At 47.4% G+C, this 22,799-nt stretch overlaps 1 protein-coding gene across 2 annotated transcripts; it reads left to right on the top strand.

Moving 5' to 3' along the window:
- Positions 1–25: 25 nt before the first annotated feature.
- On the top strand, positions 26–22,510 carry GLYR1 (glyoxylate reductase 1 homolog). Of its 2 annotated transcripts, XM_044302532.1 has the most exons (17): positions 26–213; positions 1,253–1,289; positions 1,522–1,601; positions 2,927–3,068; positions 7,026–7,178; positions 7,854–7,940; positions 11,730–11,801; positions 14,005–14,055; positions 14,140–14,213; positions 16,609–16,708; positions 16,978–17,031; positions 18,655–18,765; positions 19,413–19,514; positions 19,595–19,757; positions 20,333–20,512; positions 20,602–20,726; positions 21,860–22,510. In XM_044302532.1, exons 1-17 carry the CDS (start codon positions 173–175, stop codon positions 21,932–21,934), a joined length of 1,647 nt encoding a protein of 548 aa, XP_044158467.1. In that variant the 5' UTR covers positions 26–172; the 3' UTR covers positions 21,935–22,510. The 2 variants fall into 2 exon arrangements, with proteins under 2 accessions (XP_044158467.1, XP_044158468.1); XM_044302533.1 differs by lacking the exon at positions 16,978–17,031 and having other exon boundaries at positions 29–213.
- Positions 22,511–22,799: the final 289 nt, after the last annotated feature.

Consider the following 22,799-nt stretch of genomic DNA (forward strand, 5'->3'; position numbering starts at 1 on the left):
ACGTGACTGCCATCGTGTGACGAGTGTGTAGGCTGGTCGTCGTTGCTGCTGCGTAGGGTACGAGCACGGCGGGTGGGGGTGTTTCCTGTTCTCCCGGCATCCTCTGCGCGGTCAGTATTCCTTCCTCTCCCCACATCCTCCTCCTTCTCCCCGCTCTGCCTGTGTCGGTAAGATGGCGGCGACTGTGAGTCTGCGACAAGGAGACCTGGTGTGGTGAGTGCTGCTGCGGGCGGTGGCGGGGGGCGCCCCGGGCTCACCCTCCTCCTGTGGGAGGCAGGGCCGGCGGGCTGAGCGCTCTGCAGGGTCCTGTGACAGAGCAGGGGGTCTTAGTGTACGTGCTGTGCGGGGGTTGTGTCAGGTGCTGGTCCTCCTCAGCTTCAGCCATAGAGGACCTAGTATGGAGACGAAGCATCATGTGGGGGCTGCAGTGTCTGCTGCAAGAGGGGGTCGTGGAGGTTAGCTGGGATCCCAGGGGAATCCTCCTGAAGATCTAGTGTCTTGAGATCTCAGGAGGACCCTTCTGAAGATCTAGTGTCTTGAGATCTCAGGAGGACCCTTCTGAAGATCTAGTGTCTTGAGATCTCAGGAGGACCCTTCTGAAGATCTAGTGTCTTGAGATCTCAGGAGGACCCTTCTGAAGATCTAGTGTCTTGAGATCTCAGGAGGACCCTTCTGAAGATCTAGTGTCTTGAGATCTCAGGAGGACCCTTCTGAAGATCTAGTGTCTTGAGATCTCAGGAGGACCCTTCTGAAGATCTAGTGTCTTGAGATCTCAGGAGGACCCTTCTGAAGATCTAGTGTCTTGAGATCTCAGGAGGACCCTTCTGAAGATCTAGTGTTGGGGAAATAAAAGGGATTGTTTCAGGATCTAGTTTGGAGGCTCAAAAGAAAATTGTCTTAAGGAATCAAGAGAATCCAATATCCGGAATCACGTCTGGGGATTTAGTGTTATTGGATTCAGTATTGGGAATCAGATGAGATTTTTTATTTATTTTTTACAAAATTAGGAAAGGATCCCATCAGAGGATCTAGCAATAGAGATCCAGGAGAGATTCTGTCCAGGAATCTTGTATTGGGGGCTGGTGATGGTCTATGTTGATCTCAGTGGATCTGGCGTCAGGGCAGGACTCTGTCCCAAGGATCTGTTGAGATGTAGCACCTGTGATCCTCGCCCTGATGAGGGTTGTTGTAGATCCCCTCGATCTGATCCTCTTGGATGTGAATCTCACATTTTTCGATTTCTTCTCTTTAGGGGGAAACTGGGTCGGTATCCGCCGTGGCCTGGAAAGGTGAGTGTAACGTATGGGATACCATGAAGGGTTAAATTGGTGAGGGTTGGGGGAGGTGTGTATATTGGGCGGGTCCTGGTAAGCGCTGTCAGTTGAGGTCGGCCAATCGCTTTAGAGGTTTTTGTCATGTACCCCGCCCCTTCACAATCTGTAGGATCCGGGGTCCTGTGTACCGTCCCGCTATACGGTGCCAGGATCTGCCGTCCTAAAATTCCTTTCTTCTCGTCCGCAGATCGTCAATGCGCCCAAAGATTTAAAGAAGCCGCGCGGCAAGAAATGCTTGTTCGTGAAATTTTTTGGAACTGAAGATCAGTAAGTACGAGCGCGAGACGCAAGGTTCCTCCTGATTGGCTGTAAATGATCACATGATGTAGTGAGGGGAGTCATTATACTGCTGTTAAAGCCGTACATGAGTTTTTCAATGCGTATAAGGCTTGATGGGGGTTGTAGTTCTGTAATCTTCAGCATATGAGTCTGCACCAGATGAGCTTGTTTCAGTTTTCTGCTTGCTGTCAGTGAACAGAAACCTCCTAGGTTCCAGAGGCTGCTGACACTGTAACAGAGCACACGGTAGTGTTTAGTGCACAAAAGGTAGAATTGTAACAAACCCTCTGCTGTGAAAGGTAAAAGGTCTCTATGGGGTGTTATCAGGAGAGAAATCTCTCCACATCCCCTGCTTATTCAGTGTCTGCACAGAGCCTTGTTCTGACCCCAAATAACCTCCACCTGCATTATAATGTGTACGAGGGGGTGACTGACAGCAAGCCTGCTTACTGTGTCCTGTAAGAACCTGCAGAATAGTGAGTGCAGCTCTGGAGTATAATACAGAATGCAACTGAGGATCCGTACAGGATAAGTAATGTATGTACAGAGTGACTTCACCAGCAGAATAGTGAGTGCAGCTCTGGAGCATAATACAGGATGTAACTCAGCATCAGTACAGGATAAGTAATGTAATGTATGTACACAGTGACTCCACCAGCAGAATAGTGAGTGCAGCTCTGGAGTATAATACAGGATGTAACTCAGGATCAGTACAGGATAAGTAATGTATGTACAGAGTGACTTCACCAGCAGAATAGTGAGTGCAGCTCTGGAGTATAATACAGGATGTAACTCAGGATCAGTACAGGATAAGTAATGTATGTACAGAGTGACTTCACCAGCAGAATAGTGAGTGCAGCTCTGCTCTGGAGTATAATATAGGATGTAACTCAGCATCAGTACAGGATAAGTAATGTAATGTATGTACACAGTGACTCCACCAGCAGAATAGTGAGTGCAGCTCTGGAGTATAATACAGGATGTAACTCAGGATCAGTAATGTATGTACACAGTCCTTCTTGGGGTGTGTTCACATCACATTTGCCGCCCGTTTAAGGTACATGTTGGAAAAAAAAAATAAAAAAAAGTGTAGCACATAGTCCTGTGAAAAAAAACTACATGTGAACATACTATATAGCATGCAGCCCTGTAGTGAGCGGTGCCGCTGTACAGCGTCTGAGGCATTCGTTAACATACACGGGGAAAAATGTGGTATGAAGGCAGTTTTCTATAGATTCTGTCGGTGACTTGCGGTATAATTACACGACGCGGTCCGTGTCCGCACACTGTTCTAACCCCTGCCTTATTCTCAGCGCCTGGATCAAGATGGAGCAGCTGAAGCCGTATCATGCCCACAAGGAGGAGATGATTAAAGCGAACAAAGGCAAGCGCTTCCAGCAAGCAGTGGACGCAGTGGAGGAGTTCCTGAAGAAAGTGAAGGCAAAGCAGGAACAGGTCGGTGGTGAATGATGTGCGACGTGTCCGGCAGCTTTGTGCTGGATTCATGTCGTGGGCGGCGTCACGTGCAGCCCCTCTGGGGTCATTCCCGGCTTGTGAGGGGGATATTGGGTTCTAATGTCATTCTGTGGAGTTTGCCTCCTGGTTCTGCCGTGTGTTTCTGCACTCTGCTCCCCGCTGCTGCCCGGTACCTACCGCCTATAGACCTGAGGGATGGCATTTTACCCTCCTAGCAGTCACACTAAAATTGGAAAAACCCTCCCTTCTTTTTTTAACCCCTTAAGGACTTAGGACGTACCGGTACGCCATGTTTGCAGAGTCCTTGAGGACCCATGACGTACCGGTACGCCATAAATTTAAAACTACATTGCGGCATGGCGGGCGTTAATCGGAACAGGATGTCAGCGGGCATCCTGTCACAACGCCGGCATTGGCGATCGCAGCAAACCGCAGGTCAATTCAGACCTGCGGTTTGCGGCTTTTACCTGTGCTCGCGGCGGTGCCATCGGGTCCCCGTGCAGCTGTAGGGGGAACCCAAAGCCCCCTGGATCTCACAGGCCGGAAGCTGTATGAGTAATACACACAGTATTACTCATACAGCCAATGCATTACAGAAGTATTGGAATGCATTGTAAAGGGGATTAGACCCCCAAAAGTTCAAGTCCCAAAATGGGGGTGGGGGAGTATACATATTAGGTATCGCCGTGTCCGTATCGACCGGCTCTATAAGCATATCACATGGCCTAACCCCTCAGATGAACACCGTAAAAAATAAAAACTGTGCTAAATAAACAATTTTTTTTGTCACTTTACATCACAAAAAGTACAACAGCAAGCGATCAAAAAGGCGTTTGCCCACCAAAATAATGGTCACCTCATCCCGCAAAAAGATGAGCCCCTACCTGAGACGATCGCCCAAAAACTGAAAAAACTATGGCTCTCAGAATAAGGAGACACTAAAACATGATATTATTATTTTTTTATTGTTATTTTTTTTTCAAAAATGATATTATTGTGTAAAACTTACATAAATTTAAAAAAAAAAGTATATATATTAGGTATCACAGCGTATCTATAAAAATATCACATGACCTAACCCCTCGGGTGAATACCGTAAAAAATAAAAACGGTGTAAAAAAAGCAACACTTTTGTCACCTTACATCACAAAAATTGTAATAGCAAGCGATCAAAAAGTCACACGCACCCCAAAATAGTGCCAATAAAACAGTCATCTCATCCTGCAAAAATCATACCCTACCCAAGGTAATCGCCCAAAAACGGAAAAAATTATGTCAGACTATGGAAACACTAAAACATGATTTTTGCCTCAAAAATGAAATCATAGTGTAAAACTTACATAAATAAAAAAAAGTATACATATTAGGTATCGCCGCGTCCGTGACAACCTGCTCTATAGAAATACCACATGATCTAACCTGTCAGATGAATGTTGTAAATAACAAAAAATAAAAACGGTGCCAAAACAGCTATTTCTTGTTACCTTGCCTCACAAAAAGTGTAATATAGAGCAACCAAAATCATATGTACCCTAAACTAATACCAACAATACTGCCACCCTATCCCATAGTTTCTAAAATGGGGCCACTTTTATGGAGTTTCTACTCTAGGGGTGCATTAGGGGGGCTTCAAATGGGACATGGTATCAAAAAACCAGTCCAGCAAAACCTGCCTTCCAAAAACCGTATGGCATTCCTTTCCTTCTGCGCCCTGCCGTGTGCCCGTACAGCAGTTTACGACCACATATGGGGTGTTTCTGTAAACTACAGAATCAGGGCCATAAACATTGAGTTTGGTTTGGCTGTTAACCCTTGCTTTGTAACTGGCAAAAAATTATTAAGATGGAAAATCTGCCAAAAAAGTGAAATTTTGAAATTGTATCTCTATTTTCCATTAATTCTTGTGGAACACCTAAAGGGTTAACAAAGTTTGTTTTGAATACCTTGAGGGGTGTAGTTTATAGAATGGGGTCATTTTTGGGTGGTTTCTATTATGTAAGCCTCGCAAAGTGACTTCAGACCTGAACTGGTCCCTAAAAATAGTTTTTTTTAAACTTTCAGAAAAATTTCAAGATTTGCTTCTAAACTTCTAAGCTTTGTAATGTCCCCAAAAAATAAAATATCATTCCCAAAATGATCCAAACCTGAAGTAGACATATGGGGGATGTAAAGTAATAACTATTTTTGGAGGTATTAATATGTATGATAGAAGTAGAAAAATTGAAACTTGGAAATTTGCCATTTTACATTTTTTTGGGGGTAAATTTGGTATTTTTCTATAAATAAAAATAATTTTTTTACTTCATTTTACCAGTGTCATGAAGTACAATATGTGATGAAAAAACTGTCTCAGAACGGCCCGGATAAGTCAAAGCGTTTTAAAGTTATTCACACATAAAGTGACACTGGTCAGATTTGCAAAAAATGGCCGGGTCCTTAAGGGGTTAAATTGTAGATTTTTAATGTGTGTCTGCAGTAAATCTTGTTGGCTCACAACTCAGGGGACACTATTGCATTTTTAACCCCCTAGTGATATTATTAATTTTAGCCTGAAGGACCAATTGTGTTCCAGCAGTCATAACTTTTATTTTTTCTTCTGAATTCTTTTTTTATTTTGCAGGATTAGTTGTAGGTTTTTTTAGGAACCATTTTGAGGTGTGTGTATATGTATGTATGTATGTATGTATGTATATATATATATATATATATATATATATATATATATTGTATTAATTTTTATGGGAAAAGATAAAAAAAACTGCAATTTTTACATTATTTTGTGGAATTTTATTTACGACATTCACTGTGCGGTAAAAAAACATAACTTTATTATGTGGGTCCATAAAATGGTGATAATGCCACATTTCTATATATTTGCTCAGCAAGATTGCCACCTCCGTAATCGTGTACAGGAAATAGAATAAAATATCCCAATCCCTTGTATGGCTCGCTCAGCTGTATGTCATGTTAAGTGTAACGAGGATGGGCTCAAGCTACTCCGTGCACCCTGGCCCCTGCCTCTCCTTCACTTAGGGTCCATCCGCAAATGGCGATGCAGACAGCACATTCCGGCCCCATCGAAAATGAATGGGTCTGCATCCGTTCCGCAAAATTGCGGAACAGATGCGGACCCATTTTGCAGCCATGTGAATGGACCCTTACAGGGCCAGATTTCTGCAATGCCATTTTGCCTGATCCTGTCAATCAGCGAGGAGAGAGGGGCTTGAGGAAGCAGGAGGCGCAAGGGTGCACAGAGTGACTTGGGCCTGCCACTAGTGCACTTAAAGGGGTTGTCTCATCACAGACAATGGGGGCATATCACTAGGATACGCCCCCATTGTCTTATAGGTGCGGGTCCCACCACTGGGACCTGAAAGTGTTGGAGGGCGCACTGTACATGCGCAGCCGCTCTCTATTCATTTTCTATGGGGCTGCCAAAAATAGCCGAGTACTGGCTCAGCTATTTCCGTCGGCCCATAGAAGTGAATGGGAGCAGTGGCCGGTCATGCATATGGTGCGCTCCCATTCACCTCTATGGGGAGCGAGCTTGGTGGTGGTCGGACCGGAGTCCTCCAGGCTCCACATTGCGGGGCTCCATTCCAGATTTTAGATGCAGGTTCCAGCGGTGGGACCCGCACCAAAAAGACAGTGGGGGCATATCCTGGCGATATGCCCTCATTGTCTGAGATGGGAATACCCCTTTAACTGCTCATCTGCATACATGTTAGATGCAATTTTCTCCAGAATCAAGCAACAAATCCCTAAGTGAAAAGTCTCATCACGTTCAGCTGAGCGAGCCCTACAAGGCACCGTGACTTGTAGACTCCCTTTCATCCGCGCATTGCTTTGCCGGTGACCGGCGCAGACGATCGGATTCTGCACCTACTGTTACATATGTAAGATCAGCTCACACGAAGTCACTTTGTGTTTTCACAGAACTCGGGTGACGACAAAGGGAAGAAAGCAGAAGGTAAATCTAAGAAGCAGGCTGGAGAAAAGAAGAGGAAGTCCTCAGAGTCCAGGCCACCTACCAAGAAATCCCGCGACCAGAGCCCACGTAAACGTGGACGGCCACCCAAGGAGGAAAAGGTAACGCACACAAATCAGCAGGGAGACCCCCGAGAGCTGCTCGGGTTTCTGTGGAGCCTTAAGGGGCTTTCTCAGAATGACATCAGATCCAGGAATAGCTTAGTGCGTATGAGTGTGACGTGCAATGGCAAAAATGACAAGATTTTAAATGTTGGACGTACTGTAATCTTTTTGTTGATTATGTATATTCTAGAATGCACCAGTATTTGTGACTTTTTAGTCTCTCCACCATAATTCTGGTCCAAGGGAATGTTAAGTTCCTCCTCTGTGTTCCAGTTCAGTTTTCAAGATCTCTGTTGTCAGACCTAAAACGTTTTCACATCTGGCGCTCAGTGCTGCAGCGCCTTTTTTGCATTCTGAAACCTGTACAAGCCTAATACTTCTGACAGCAGAGGGTTTGTTCCAGTTGTATGCGCTCCAGACAATCCTCTGTGATCAGGAGTCTGCACTCCCGGCTGATACATTGTAACAAACGATGAGGACGAGAGGCTGAAAGAAGATTGTCTAGCCTGGATACAACTGTGACAAACCCTCTTCTGTGAGACGTATTAGGTTAGGATGGCTTTTTCATAAAGCCAGAACCTCATCGTCCGTCCTGTGAGGAGTAGTAGTGCTGGGAGAGTGGTTAGGATCAGTGTTGGCTTTGCTCTAACCCTCTTCATCCTGGTTATTCAGGACACCACGTCCCCCCAGCCTAGCTCACTGAAGAAACTGGCAATGAAGACTGTGTCTCGGTTCAGCTGGCCCCCACCCACGAGTGAGGTAAGAATAGATCAGCGGCGCGTCAGCTTCTGGTGCAGGGGTGAAACGCTCGTCTGGCTGCTGTAACTCTTGTGTACCTACTGCAGCTACGGTAGCACCCAGAGTGGCACACAAGTTACCGTGGTAACTGTACGTCTCCTCTCTTGCTATGGGCGACCAGTGTCTGGATGTAGTCTTTCATCCAAAATGTTTCATGGATACAGCAGAGGGACTGATCTCGGGTTGTACGTTAATGAGGCTCAGTCGATGTAGAACAGACGTTTTGCAACTTGTTAAAGGGGTTGCCCGAGATTTTCATATTGATGGCCTAACCTCATCAGTATCTGATCGGAGGGGATCCGACTTCCGGTCCCCCCCCCCCCGCGGTCAGCTGTTTGGAGATGCTGAGAACCAAACCACTGCCGATGGGTCCTCAATATTAAAACAACCAGGCAACCTCTTTAATAGAGTTCATGGAACAACCCGTCGGCATTTCCAAGATCTCTGCCTGCTGCCAGTGAATGGGGATGATATTTGTTACATCCAGAGGCTGAAACCGTTACCTAACTTGACAGTCGCATCCCAGCTGGAAGTTTATTGCAATTTTTGCTCAGTCTAGTCAGCCCTCTGTGAGGTAAACGGCCTGGATACCTTTTACTTGCACTGATACATTGTAGCGAACTGTCAGGACATGGAAGAGATTTGTGCTGTGATGTGTTGAGCTCACAGAGCATTGAGGAGACTGGATCCAGTTGTAGTGTAGTATCGGGTCAGGGAAGATTTTCCTCCTCTTGGTTTCCTACTCACTGACTGCAAGCAGAGATGGTGAGGAACTGGAACACAGAGTATATTAGACAGCTGGAGAGCTTTCACCGACATGCGGGCTCGGGGATGCCTTATGTTGGCTCTGCAGGGTATGCAGCTGTCGGAGGAGGCCGAGCCGGTTTATTATAGTCCCTGCCTTCCTGAGCATGCCGGTGTCGTCAGTGGGGAGAGGGGAGAAAGCCTCTGGCAACCGCTGGTATCTAGAGAGCCTAAGGTTGGGCCGGATCTAGATGCAGCGCTGCGTCCTGTAACCGGGGCTAATATGTCAGGCTTTGTTTCCGGCAAAAAATATAATCCTCCCCCCAGTGTCTTCCCCGGTTCTGTGTATTTGGGTCTTTTGTGATATTTCTGTGATATTATTATATTTTTTTTGGGGGGGGTGGCTCCTCTGGGTTTTCTGCAGTGACAGTGTCGGGATTGCTATTTAAGCAGTTGATTTGTACAGTGTTTCCAGGGTCAGGGGACTCTGGACAGGTCATCAGTATCTGATTGGTGGGGGTCTGGCACCCGGGACCACTGCCGATTAGCGGCGCTCCTGTGTCCGCTGCTGTCTTCTCTGTACATTGTATAGCGGCCGTGCTTTGTATCGCACTCGGCCACATTCACTTCTATGGGGCTGAGCTGTGCCTAGGCCATGGGCCCAATCGCCGTGACATCACATAGGGAAAGCGGAGAGACGGCAGCGGCATTGCTGCGATCACCGCTGTCTTCTCAAACAGCTGACTGGCGGGGGTCCTGGCTGCCGGATCTCACCAACCATATACTGAGGACCTATCTAGAGGATAGGTCGTCAGTGATAAAATCTCGGAAATCCTTGTCATTTTTGAGACCTTGACTCCCTCTCTGACGGAAGATTGAAGCTTAAAGGGAATGTATCATAAGAAAATGGGAATTTGATATTGAGGGCCTATCCTCAGGATACATCACCAATCCGATGAACTCCCAGCAGCCCTGCTGATCAGCTGTTTGTAGAGACCACAGTGCTCCAGTGGGCTTTGTAGCCTCTTCCTAGGCCAGTGACTGCACCATGGGGCTGAGCTGCAGTACCAGTCACAGCCACTATACAGTGTATGGCGCTGTACTTCTTCAAACAGCAGTTATCTGCTTATCATTACCAGCTAGATTAGTATGACAGAAGATAGCAGAATTCCCTGTTTTTCACATTTATTTTTTTTTCTGCATTGGTCGTACACAGCGGCAAATATGAAGCGTGGGAAAGACTGCAGCAAAGGACTCGTCCACTTTAGGCAACCCCTTACCATAAACCTCCTCCTCAACGCACCATTACAGGACCTCCATTGCAGTGACTGGAAGCGGCTTTATTGGTGGCTGTTTGCTGGGGCTCATATGGGGGGGGGGGGTGCTGTAGCAGGGTTTATGGTAAGATGTTTAAAGTGGATGGGCGTAGATAATTGCTGAAAGGGAAAAGCCCGTTGCACCAGTGAATTCTGGGAAACGTGAGGTGACAATGCTGCAACCTGATGCTGAATATGTCGGGTGTCCGGGACCACATTCCCCGCGATAATGTTTAGGAAATAGAATTTAAAAAAAATCTGCACTCCCAAAATAAAGCGGTGTGAGACTATCTGGCAGAAAGCATTTTCAGGGACTCCTCCCCTGTTGAAGGGGTTGTATATTGTCTCCCAGTAATCCCCACTCTTTGTACATTACAACTTTGCCGCTCACGTACAATTTTGATATTGCGCCTCTTCCTCTATCTCACGGCGCATTTCATGATGTTTCATGCGCTCCGTTGCGGTAAGGGTTGATGGCAGCAGTGGCTTGCAGGCAAGGATAGCCCCAAAGGTCTGTCGCTCTCAGGTGTTGTGGACTACCACTCCCAGCATGACCTGCAGACCAGTGGTAAAGCCTTGACTCTCCTGCAGAGGGAAGCCTCTCAGTTTCTCTCTCTGTTCGGTTGCAGCGTACCACGGACGACCCTCACTTCCACCACTTCCTGCTCAGCCAGACCGAGAAGGTAGGCCACGCCTGGCACACAAGAGCAAGACCGGAGGCCACGTCTGGTCCTCTATTGCTTTTAGCATCAAACGGTTCTTCTCATAGTGCGGGGAGGACAATGTGTCACGGTTCACAGCGGAAGATGAAGCACCTTTGTTTAATCTGGAGCTTCATTGTATACTCCAGTCACATCCAAAACTGCATCTGCATTCGCGTTGCAAAGTGTCACATCCTATCGCTGCCCCCTACTGGCTGATTATGCAGAGCATGCTCTTCTGCAGTGCTTTGTGAAGATGTAGTGTTTCCACCAGTGCTTTGTGATGAGAGAACTGTGAATGCAGCTCTGGATGTAACTAGAGTACACGGTGTGAGGAGGATAGAAACAGGTTTTTTTTTTTTTTTTTTTTTTTGTTTTTTGTTTTTTGTTTTTTGCATTGTTCGTACACAGCAGCAAATATGAAGCGTGGGAAAGACTGCAGCAAAGGACTCGTCCACTTTAGGCAGCCCCTTACCATAAACCTCCTCCTCAACGCGCCATTACAGAGCCTCCATTGAAGAGACTGGAAGCGGCTTTATTGATGACTGTTTGCTGGGGCTCCTATAGGAGGGGGGTGCTGTAGCAGGGTTTATGGTAAGCGGTTGTCTAAAATGGACGGACGTAGATAATTGTTGAAAGGGAAATGCCCGCTGCACCAGTGAATTCTGGGAAATGCTTGAGGTGACAATGCCGCAACCCAATGCTCAATGTCGGGTGTCGGGGACCTTGGATCAGATGTTTGTCCCAGGATCTACATGTGTCGGGCACCTAACATACATCCGGAAGGTTAGCAAAAAGGTCAGGGAAGGGAGAATGACTGCAGGATCTGACTACACACAGCTTGTAGTCTGTAACCATGGAGACACATAGATCTACATAGGGTCGGTATACACAAAATGGCAGAAGATCTAGAATCAATACTGTTTGCATGTTTAATGGGTGCAGACAGATATCACGGGAAAATCCTCTCCTTTTTACTCTCTCTGCAGGAGGACACAGCGGGTGACAGCTGGCTGCTACACGGGCACAGGACACTTGGCACAGAGATGGTGTTGAAAAAGGTACAAGATGTAGGCTGCCTGCTCCGTTCAGTCATCGGCATGGCTCCCACTGCGGTTATCACTCAGCTTTCCCAGACTTCTGAGCAGTAAATCTCTCCAGTAATGATGTGTAAGGTCCTGGGGTTTAAAGGGAATCTGTCACCTGGATGATCAATATTAAAGGGGTTAGCCTAGCCTCCCTAGCATTGCAGGTGACTCTAGGGAGGCTTGTCCCTGCCTGCTATTGGCTTCTCCGCGTCCCCCGGCACCGGGAAGGGACTTTGTATATTACCTGTGAGGGGCCCGGCACAACGAGGGGGCTGTTTGTGAAATTGAACCCCTTTAAAGCAAATGTATGTCCTTACAGCATTTCAGACCTTCTTTCCATAGGTTTCCTATTTCCTTGGAGCTCGTTCTATATCTTCATTAAAATCAACTTTTATCCTTATGCTAATGAGGCTTTAAGGTGCCCAGAGGGGCGTTTATTTTCATTCAAAAGGTGCCCAGGCCCGATCCCCACCAACCCCTACAGAGCCCTAGCACGCCTCTCTCCCCGCTCATACACTACGCCCCCAGCAGCGCCATCACGCTCCCCGGCTACGTCGCTAGTAGACGATAACCCTGCCCACCCTTTCCCTTCAGCATCGCCAACAGGCGCAGTGCCGGCGCCTGCGCTCTTCCAGTTTAACTGAGGGCATCAGGCTCACTGGGCACATGCTGAAAACATCACTGGGCTCACCGCATGCCCGGGCACCTTAATGCCTCATTAGCATAAGGATAAAAGTGGATTTTTATGAAGATATAAAGGGAGCTCCAAGGAAAAAAAGAAAACCTATGGACGGAAGGTCTGAAGTGCTGTGAGGACATACGTTTGCTTTAATATTGATTATCCAGGTGACAGATTCCCTTTAACTCGTCTAACTTGCTTTTGTGGTTCTGGGAAGGCTCGGTGATGCCTGCGGTGGGCGACCTGATAGTGCTGAATAGACATGGTGATGAGGATGGTTTAGTTTGAAGAGTTCCTGAAGTTTCCAAAAATATCTAAAGTGTCCTAGTGACATGTCTTGTATTTAGGTTGGGGAGGATCCAGGTGCAGAGAGCCCACCGATCACTGAAACCAATAGGCACTCGGCTGATCCTTGGAAAGGTAGCGGCCAAAAATAAAACAAAAATGGAAAAGCTAAACTTGAAATGCAGATACTATTTTGACATTTTATTTGTCACCCTTGTGTGAAAATGACGACTTAAAAAAAAAATTAAAAAGCCATTTTTTTTGTCATTTCATTTTCATCACTGGTATTTTATGGTAAAAAAAAAAAACCTGAATAGATAAATGAAAGGCAAAGTAACATTTGAAGATTCCCTTTCATCTCTGAAGGCAATTTCAGTGCGAAAAAAACTTTTTGATTTTAGCACTGAAATTTCCTTCAGGGATGAAAAATGAATCTTAAAATGTCGTTTTGCCTTTTCCTCTTTCCCTTTTTTGAATTTTTTATTTTTTTAACTATAACATAACGGTATGAGTGATGAAAATAAAAGGACAACAATGAAATATTTTTAATTTTATATTTTTATTTTAAGGGCTATGGACACATTCGAGGCATTTTTATTTTTTCTGATTACATTTTACTCATTACTCGCATGACCAGGAGCGACGGTCTGCCAATAGACTCCTTTTTCACCCGATATATCACAAAATCTGCTGAAAACTTTTAATAAAGACCAATTAAAAAAATTATTTTAGCCCAAAATTAGTAAAATAAAATAAAAAAATTGCCCCTAAGGTGTCCATAGCCTTTAATTTTTATTTTTGTCACATATTACCTGTGCTAAAGTTTAAATAATTTAATTATATTTTTTTATTTTCGCATTACATTTTCACACCTGGGTGGCAAATTAAATGTTAAAAAGGCATTTGCATTTCAGTGTCGGCTTTTCCATTTTATTTTTGGCCCCTGTTACCTCCCATAGGGTCAGCAGTGTATGGACCCCTAGAAAATATATTAGGCTGTGCACTGTTCTGCTTGCGGCAAAGCCGATTACAACCCTCGGCCAACCTCCCCTTATTTCAGCACCACAACAAAGAAAACCGTGTCTGAAGTATTCTTCATCGTACGTGTGGTCCCCTGATCTGCCCCCGGGGTTACTCTTAGTGGGATGAGGGGTCGGATCCTGTGTTTACATTTTTCTTCCATGACTGCTGATCGCTGCTTTCTGTCCCCAGCCCAGCGTCACGTACCAGGCCATCAGCAAACGGCTGAAAGTATCAGAAGAGGTGAGGACATATCCCACCCCCGTCGCACGTTTCTTGATTTGCTCCCTTCTCTTCCGGCACTGACACCGGTCTCGTTTATCACAGGTCACAGGCTCAACCTCAATCCAGGCAGCAGACAGCACAGCTATCAACGGCAACATCACACCCACAGACAAGAAGTAGGTCTCCTGCCGCGGGGTGCCCAGCACTGGCACAGCATTCACAGACCATGACTTGTCAAAGGACCCGAAAACTGCTGATGCGCGGACCTGAAACCCCACGGAAGGGCTTCTGAGTGTTTCCGTGGGCTTCTGACCCATGCCTCCGCAATGCAAAAAATAGGACCTGTCCCATTATTTGCCGTGTCTTGCAGATTGCGGACCCATTCAATTCAATGGGTTCGCATCCGCAATGCGAAGTTCATGCGGCTGATTCCCGTGTTTTGCAGACCCCCCCCCCCCCCATGTTTGCGGTCTGCAACACTGGCACGGCGACCATATGGTCGTGTGAATGGGCCCTAACTTTTAGTCCCCTTAAGGGATTTCAACACGCAATCTTATTGCTTTTCCCGTAGACTGCAATAGAATACTATTGTGGTCAATGGGATTCTTACGCTCTGTCGGCTGAGCTGTGCCTCGTGCATGGTTTTACAGGCAGTTAACTATGACATGTCTGGGAACCTTCAAAAGGACCCTAGCTGTCATGGTAACCAATAAGAGCCCTGGGAGTTCGCCCCAGGGCTAAAATTGGAAGGCACAGGTAGCCCTCTGCCTAAACCTACAGATGCCGTGATCGCTCTTGACAGCGGCATTTAGCCATCAACCCCTTCCCAACATCCGCCATATATGTACGGTGGATATCAGGTCTTTAGAGATGGCACCAGCTCTGGAGTGGAGTGAGCTCTATAGCCACTGGGTGCCTGCTGTTTCATATAGCGGACACCCGCAGTAATGCAGACCACGGACATTTAACACCTCAAATGCCGTGGTCAGATGTGACCACAGCATCTGAGAGTTATAAAACCCAGAAGATCGCGCTTTCCACTGGCGGAGATCGGGGAAAGCCTCCTACGCTAATGACCTTGAGCCTGTGCTAGCTTCCAGGCTCTTTATTTGTATATCACCGCTCATGCCAGCAGGTGGCAGCACTGAACTGTGATATATAGCGATTTCTGCATAGAATAATGGCGCAAATTCCATTATTCTATACAAATTGCAAAAGTTTTGAAAAATATATTTTAAAAAAATTATAAAAATTCAAATCACCCCCCCTTCCCCAAAATCAAAATAAATGAACAAAAAAATAACTTCATGGGCATCGTCTCATGTGAAAACGCCCGTACTGTTAAATATAAAAAAACTTATCATAAGGTGAATTGGTGTAAAAAGAAAGAAAATTCAAATGGACGATTCACTTTACTTCCCAAAAAAATTGAATAAAAAGTGATCAAAAAGTCATACACATAGCACCACCTACAGATCGTCCCGCAAAAAATGAGCACCCCCCACACATCTATGTAGGCATAACTCGATCACAATACCTCGATCACAAGAAAAAAAATTCTCCTTTTTTAAAAAAAAAAAAAACAAAAAAAAAAGCTTTTCTTTTTCATATGTGGTATTGTCATACTTATACCGACCTGGAAAATGAAGAGCACAAGTCAGTTTTACCGCATAATGACGGCCGTAAAAACAAAACCTGTAAACCTATGAAGGAATTGCGTTTTGCATCAGTATTTCATGGCTGTGAAAAAATGGCCATTAAAAACGGATGAATTTCATTTATTTATTTATTTTTAAATAAAAATCCCAACCCCTGCAGTGCCTACAGTGGCCCACAGCTGTAATAATGTCCCCCATAGTGGTCCTCAGGTGTATTACTTCTTTTTAGCAAAAAAATGTTAAAAAATCACTCGCCTCATCCACCTGTATGCATAGGGGTAGTCTCCTCACATTGAAAAGGACCTGCGCTCAGCGTGGTAACGTCGCCTCGTGCTCCCAGCTTGATCACGGGGTGACGTCATCACGCTTAGCGCAGGTCTTTTTCAGTCAAGAGAGGGGTGACACCCTCTGAGCGTATAAGTGGATGAGGTGAGTGATTGATTTATTTTAACCCCTAAAAGGCCATACTGCACTAGTATACCTGTTTTTAAAGTCCGTCAGATAGGTGCACTCGGTCCTGAAAAAAAACGGCAAAAATAGGAAATGTCCTATTTTTTTAATGGCCGCTATTTACGGTCTGTTTCGTCCTGTTTCCATTGTGTAGGAGAGGGGTCCCCTACATAACTGAAACGGGACGGATCCGTTTTGCAGCCCATAGACTTCTATTATGACGGAATGAATATTGGAATGCCTCTAAAGGCATTAATTGCGTTATGGTCCGTGGTAACAGAATCCATAACGCAATTCTCCTTTTACCACCAAACGAAGCGTTAACGAATTTTAAAATATGAAATTCGCTCATCTCTAATTAAGGGGTTAACATACTCAAGTTGATGTCAGTGTGGGTTAGACTGAGATCCTTCATGGCCGCACCTTCTCAGAGGCTCCCCTCCTTCTCTGTTCCCTTGTTTAGGATCGGATTTCTCGGTTTGGGCTTAATGGGCAGCGGCATCGTATCCAACCTGCTAAAGATGGGGCACACGGTGACCGTATGGAACCGGACTGCGGAGAAGGTAACGGGCTGAGCCGTTATTCATTGTGTATCGTTCAGTGCGTCCGCCAGTCATTGAGGGGAGGGCGTCTCTATGATGGAGGATTGTAGTGTTCTACTGGAGACCCAGCTCCTCTGCATTTCTTGTTATGGCCCGGTCCCTGGTGCCACGCATCACGTGTGATCTCATACTTCATTGGAATCACTGCAGCGCCCTTTATGTGTTCAGACCCGTCAGGGCCGAGTCTGTTACCCTCAGCCCTGAGAATCTCCGTTATTTCTCTAAACTAGAACGCGTCTGGAGGAATTCACAGTGAAGTGTGGGATCCCGATGAGAACAGCAAGGTAAAGACGCTTCCTTTCATCTCCCAGCCGCCGAGTCGTCCGGCTTTGTTATGGTTGTCGGCCATTTCCTGGTTTTGTCTTTTTTTTCCTGGGAAAGCTGGGTGGCAGCCAATATGGCTAGCGTTGCAGCTCCCATAGCGGATGGCACCCGGGTTCTCTAGTCTATTGGCGTCGTTATATGGGGGATCTTAGTAATTTGCCGTTCAGAAATCTAGGAAAGCTGGACGACAACCCATGGAACCACCCAGTTGTCATCCTGTCCCTGTATCCCTGCATTGTTAGGAAGATTTACCGGTCACATATCTGGGAAAGCTGTGTGATAACACCTTAAAGGGGCGTTCCCATTTCACACCGCTAAGATACGTCTTGATCCTGCTTCAGGTCAGCATCTCTTGCACAGCGGCATCCCATGCAGGGAACTGTAGTGAAGCTCTGGGAGCGCTGCTCTGCAGGGATGAAACAGTGATGGGGGTGCAACCAACTGTTGATGGTCCCAGAGGTTGGACCCCCACCGATGATCAACGAATGGCATCTCATTTAAAGGGTCATTTCATTAGACTCTTCGATCATCGCTTAGTCGCCTCAGCTCAGCACAAATCGTTCCACGCTGTAACGGCAGCCATGTTGGTTATCGCCCAGCTTTCCTGGAAACAGTAGAACTAAGAAATCACATTTTAAAACAATTGGGCAACGATGACGACCCGATGACTTTTTGGTTTTTAGACTGAAATGATCTATACAGGATAGCTCCACTTTTAGGCTTAATTCACAGTGATTTCCATCAGTGATTTTTGAAGCAAAACCAGGAACGGAGCCTCCATAGACTGTATAAGGTAGGATGGAAAGCTCTGGCCCGGTTCTAGGTTTTTTAACCCGCCCCTGGTTTTGGCTGAAAATCAATGACCAAACACTGAAGTGTGAACTTCTATAGTGTGGAAACGCGTGAAGTATAAGCCCCATCCCCTCGGAGCTCGGTGGAGGACTAACCCATGTGTTCTCTGCAAGACTTTATTTAAAGAGCATGTAGAAAATCCTGCAAATATTGGGAGCAAGATCATCTCCTGTCTACTGGGGGCGTTCGTTTAGTGTGTACTTAAAGGGGTTCTCTGACACTAACAAATGCTCCCCCCTCACACTGGGAGGGGGGGGGGTTTGCAGGCGGTGACTGGAACGAGCCTCCCTTGCATCAGTGTGAGGGGCCCGGCGTATGGGGGAGCATTTGTTAAAACCTATTCCCTGCCCATTGAATAGGGGATGACTATTAGATCTTGGGGCTCCTAAAAATGGGATCCCCACTGATAAGAATGAATGCCCCCCGTACACCTCAGAGACCCCCAGAAATTAACGGAGCCGCAGGAAGAGCATGTGCGCTGCCGCTCCATTCATCTCTATGGGAGTTCTATGGGAGTTCTGAAGACGGCCTAGTACAGCGCTCGGTTATGACCGCAACTTCCATAGGGATTAATGGAGCGTGCATGATGCCTGACCAGCTGCTCCGTTCACTTCTGGTGGCTCTGAGTGGTATGGGGTACCCATTCCTGTGACCCGTGGGGGTCCCGTTTAAATGTCTTTTCCCTTCTTTTATTTTCTCCTCTAACGCTGGTTTCCTTCTGTCTCTTGCAGTGCGACTTGTTCATTCAGGAAGGAGCACATTTAGGCAGAACTCCAGCGGAGGTGGTCTCTACCTGCGACATCACATTCGCCTGCATGGCAGATCCCAAAGCAGCAAAGGATGTAAGTTGTCCTCTCGCCTCGCTGTTCCCTATTTCTCTGTAGCGGGGGTAGGACGCTGGGGGTCTGGCATCTGGATGTCTCTTGTGAACACTCACCTGTGATCCTGGGGTCTGATGCCTTTTGTATTAAAATATCAGGCAGAATTTGCTTGGCTGTAAGCAATCTGCGTATTCTGCAGCCACCACCGAATCTCTTCCAGGCTGGAGTCTGTACACTGCCTGCGGCATGCTGCTGCACAGAGCACAGTCTGCAGCCTCTCCTGGGCCTCACAGCAGCCTTCTGAAAACTAGAAACGATGTTTATAGACCTACAGCTTCTGCTAGCTGTAATCTAGTTGCATCTTCCTGTGCAAGGAATCGTGAGAAATGTAGCTGCTGTCAGTGTACACCATGGATGTCAAACTCATGGCCCTCCAGATGTTGCAAAACTACAACTCCCATCATTCCCTGATAGCTGTAGTATGCCCAGGCATGATGGGAGTTGTAGTTTTGCAACAGCTGGAGGGCCACGAGTTTGACATCCCTGGTGTACACAGTCGTTGGCCTGCAAAAATTGTGGATAGTGGAATTGCAGCTGCAGGGTGGTGGATATGGCTTCATGTGTCCACTGGAGTTCTTCATTAATATTATTCCCGCCTCTGCTTTTAGCTGGTGTTGGGGCCCAGCGGGGTGCTGCAAGGGATCCGTCCAGGAAAGTGTTACGTGGATATGTCTACGGTGGACCCAGAGACTGTGACGGAGCTGGCACAGGTAGGTGTTCTTGATACTAGGCTGCGCCATGATCTCTTTACCAGTGTGCCCCCCTCACCTCTCTGTTCTCCGGCCTCCAGGTCATAGTGTCTCGGGGCGGCCGCTTCCTGGAAGCCCCCGTGGCCGGTAACCAGCAGTTATCAAATGACGGCATGCTGATGATCGTGGCAGCCGGGGACCACGGCGTCTATGAAGATTGCAGCAGCTGCTTCCAGGCCATGGGCAAGACCTCCTTCTTTCTGGGTAATCTCATTTGCTATCAGGTTATATGGGTCAGCAGCACAGAGTGTTTCAGGAATGGAGTGTGCTGAACTTGAGCGAGACAGTGATCTTTCCACTCACGTGGCTATTGGTGTGGTTGCAGCGGAATGTGCCCGGTCAGGAGGGGACAAATGGGAGTGGCAGGAGCAGAGAATGCAGCAGCACAGAGGATTTTAGGAATGGAGCATGCTGGTCGTTTGGGGTACCACTGATTCGTCCTCTTAGATGTATGTGGCTGTCAAGATGAGGGTTTGCAGCAGCACAGAGGATTTTATGAGGGGTGTGTGCTGCATGTGGGAGAGACAGTGACCCGTTAGTGTGGCCAGAGCTGCATGGCACAAATGGGAGTAGAAGGAGCAGAGTCTGCTGCAGCACAGAGGGTTTCAGGAGCGGCAGTGCTGATAGTTAGGGGTGCGCGGTGGAGCAGAGGAGAGGACAGGGTGAGAATTAGAATTGATAGCAAAGCCCCCAGCAGCACAGAGTATTTGAGAAGAGTGTGATGAGGTGTAGATGGAGTGCAGGCTGCCGCTGTAACGCCGCTGTGTTGTCTCTTCCAGGGGAGGTGGGGAACGCAGCCCGGATGATGCTCATCATTAACATGGTCCAGGGCAGTTTCATGGCCACGATAGCAGAAGGCATGACCTTGGCGCAGGTGACCGGCCAGTCCCAGCAGACCCTGCTGGACATCCTGATCCAGAGCCAGCTCTCCAGTATTTTCCTGGACCAAAAGTGCCAAAGTAAGAATGTTCTTCCCCATCCCCACCGCTGCTTCTGAAAGCCGTGAAATCAGAAATGTCAGGGCCTCATTTCCTGCTTCGCATTCCAGACATCCTGCAGGGGAACTTCAAACCAGACTTCTATCTAAAGTACATCCAGAAGGACCTGAGGCTCGCCATCGCCATGGGAGACTCCGTCAACCATCCTACCCCTATGGCCGCCGCAGCCAACGAGGTGAGGACAGCAGCGGATGTGGCGGTGTCATATGCACAGCATTAAGACCGTTCTCTGTTTCCCATAATGCATTGCGTGTTTTTCACTGAATTGCCATTGCTAATGGATCCACATGACTCCTGATAAGAAAACAGGGCCCATAAACCTTAGATCAGGGATCAGCTGTTCTGCTACTACAACTCCCAGCATGCTCCATTCACTTCTATGGGAATTACAAGAACAGTAAAGTATGCATGCTGGGAGTTGTAGTTTCCCAGTAGCTGGAGTGCTGAAGGTTGCTGATCCCGTCTTGGGGTCCATTCACATGTCCGTAGTGTATTGCGGATCCGCAATACACCCGGCCGGCACCCCCCATAGAACTGCCTATTCTTGTCCGCAATTGCAGACAAGAATAGGACATGTTCTATTTTTTGCGGAGCCGTGGATCGGAAGTTTGGGGCCGAAGCCTGGAAGTTCTGGGACGCGGCACAGAAATGCGGATGCGGACAGCACACTGTGTGCTGTCCGCATCTCTTCTGTCCCCATAGAGAATTAATGGGTCCGCACCCGTTCCGCAAAATTGTGGACCCATTTGCAGACGTGTGATTGGAGCCTTAGACTGCTCGGTCAAGCATGCGTGTGTTCAGTAGGGGGAGGGGAATAAGCTGCTGCCACACCACTCTGGCAGCGGCTTATCTCCCTGAGAACAGAAGGATCGGGCATATTGACGTTCACCTGCCTGATCCTTCTTTCCCTCAACATCTGCTGTCTGGGGAGAGGCCATCATTTGTGTATTTAAAGGGGGTTTTCTAGGATTTAAATTTTGAGGACCTATCCTCGGGATAAGCCATCAGTATCAGATGATTGGGGGTCTGACACCCGGCGCCCCCACCATTCAGCTGTGGGTGGAGCCAGAAGCACAAGAACAGTCTACCGTGTAGTGGGTGCGCCGGGGTACATTCAGGTGAAAGGGTGCTGGGTGTCGGACCCCCGCTCATCTGATGTTGGTGACTTATTCTGAGGCTAGGCCGTAGACGTCCTGGAAAATCCCTTTCACGTTTCTGTCATTTTCATGGCAAGCAGCTGCTGCTGCTGTACTCTTGCCGTCAGGAGCGCCCCTTTAACATGATCTCCCGTCTCTTTGCCTCTGACAGGTCTACAAAAGAGCGAAAGCATTGGACCAATCTGACAACGACATGTCCGCCGTGTACAGGGCCTACATCCATTAGTAGCTCCTTCTCCGCCTCTGTCCCTTCTTTGTAGATCTCCTCCTCTTCTCATTGAGCACCAGCCTCTAGCTGTCCACGGACTGTCGCCACGTCGGCTCCTCTCCAGGCAGCGGTGCCGGACTCGCTCCGGCCTTGCACTAATGGCGACAGTCCCTCCACCGTTCTCTCCGCAGTGGGGCCCTCCTGGTGCGCAGAACTTGTAGTTGGAGTGAGCCCCTCCCTACCCCCGATGCAAGCTCCCCTCGAGGACCCCCACCCCCCCACTTCACTGCTGAAGGACATACGAACGTTACCTTGTAGACACAAGAACGCCGGTCCTCCAGATGACTACTTTCTTGGAAGATTTGCCTAGTTGTACAGTGCACAAGATTATTATTTTTTTTATGTTAGGATCCCCCCCCGCATCTCAGTCACCCCTCGGCAGCGCTCTGTGATCACCCCCTTTTCCCCTATGGACCGTACTATAAAGATGGGGTGCGGTAAGTGCAACCACCGGAGACTACAGCTCACCTGAGGACTGTCGTGCACCCTTTACAGCAGTGGTTTCCAACCTGTGGCCCTCCAGCGCTAGTAAAATTACAACTCCCAGCATGCTGTGACGGCCAGTGGCAGGACATGCAGAGAGTTGTAGTTTTGCAGCAGGTTGGAAACCACTGCTAATAAAGTGTAGGCTCATTGCTGGAATGCATCTACCTAGATTTCATATGCTCTTCTTGACTTGGTCTTATACTCCAGTTACAGCCAAAGCTGCATTTACAATTCTGTTAGGTTGCAGGATGACATCTCATTGCCACTGCTGGCTGGTCTGGGGTCTTTGTAGTACATTGTGGGAGATGTAGTATTTCCCATTCACAATATGTATTAC

Source organism: Bufo gargarizans, chromosome 8, assembly GCF_014858855.1.
Source record: "Bufo gargarizans isolate SCDJY-AF-19 chromosome 8, ASM1485885v1, whole genome shotgun sequence".
NCBI classification, from domain to species: domain Eukaryota; kingdom Metazoa; phylum Chordata; class Amphibia; order Anura; family Bufonidae; genus Bufo; species Bufo gargarizans.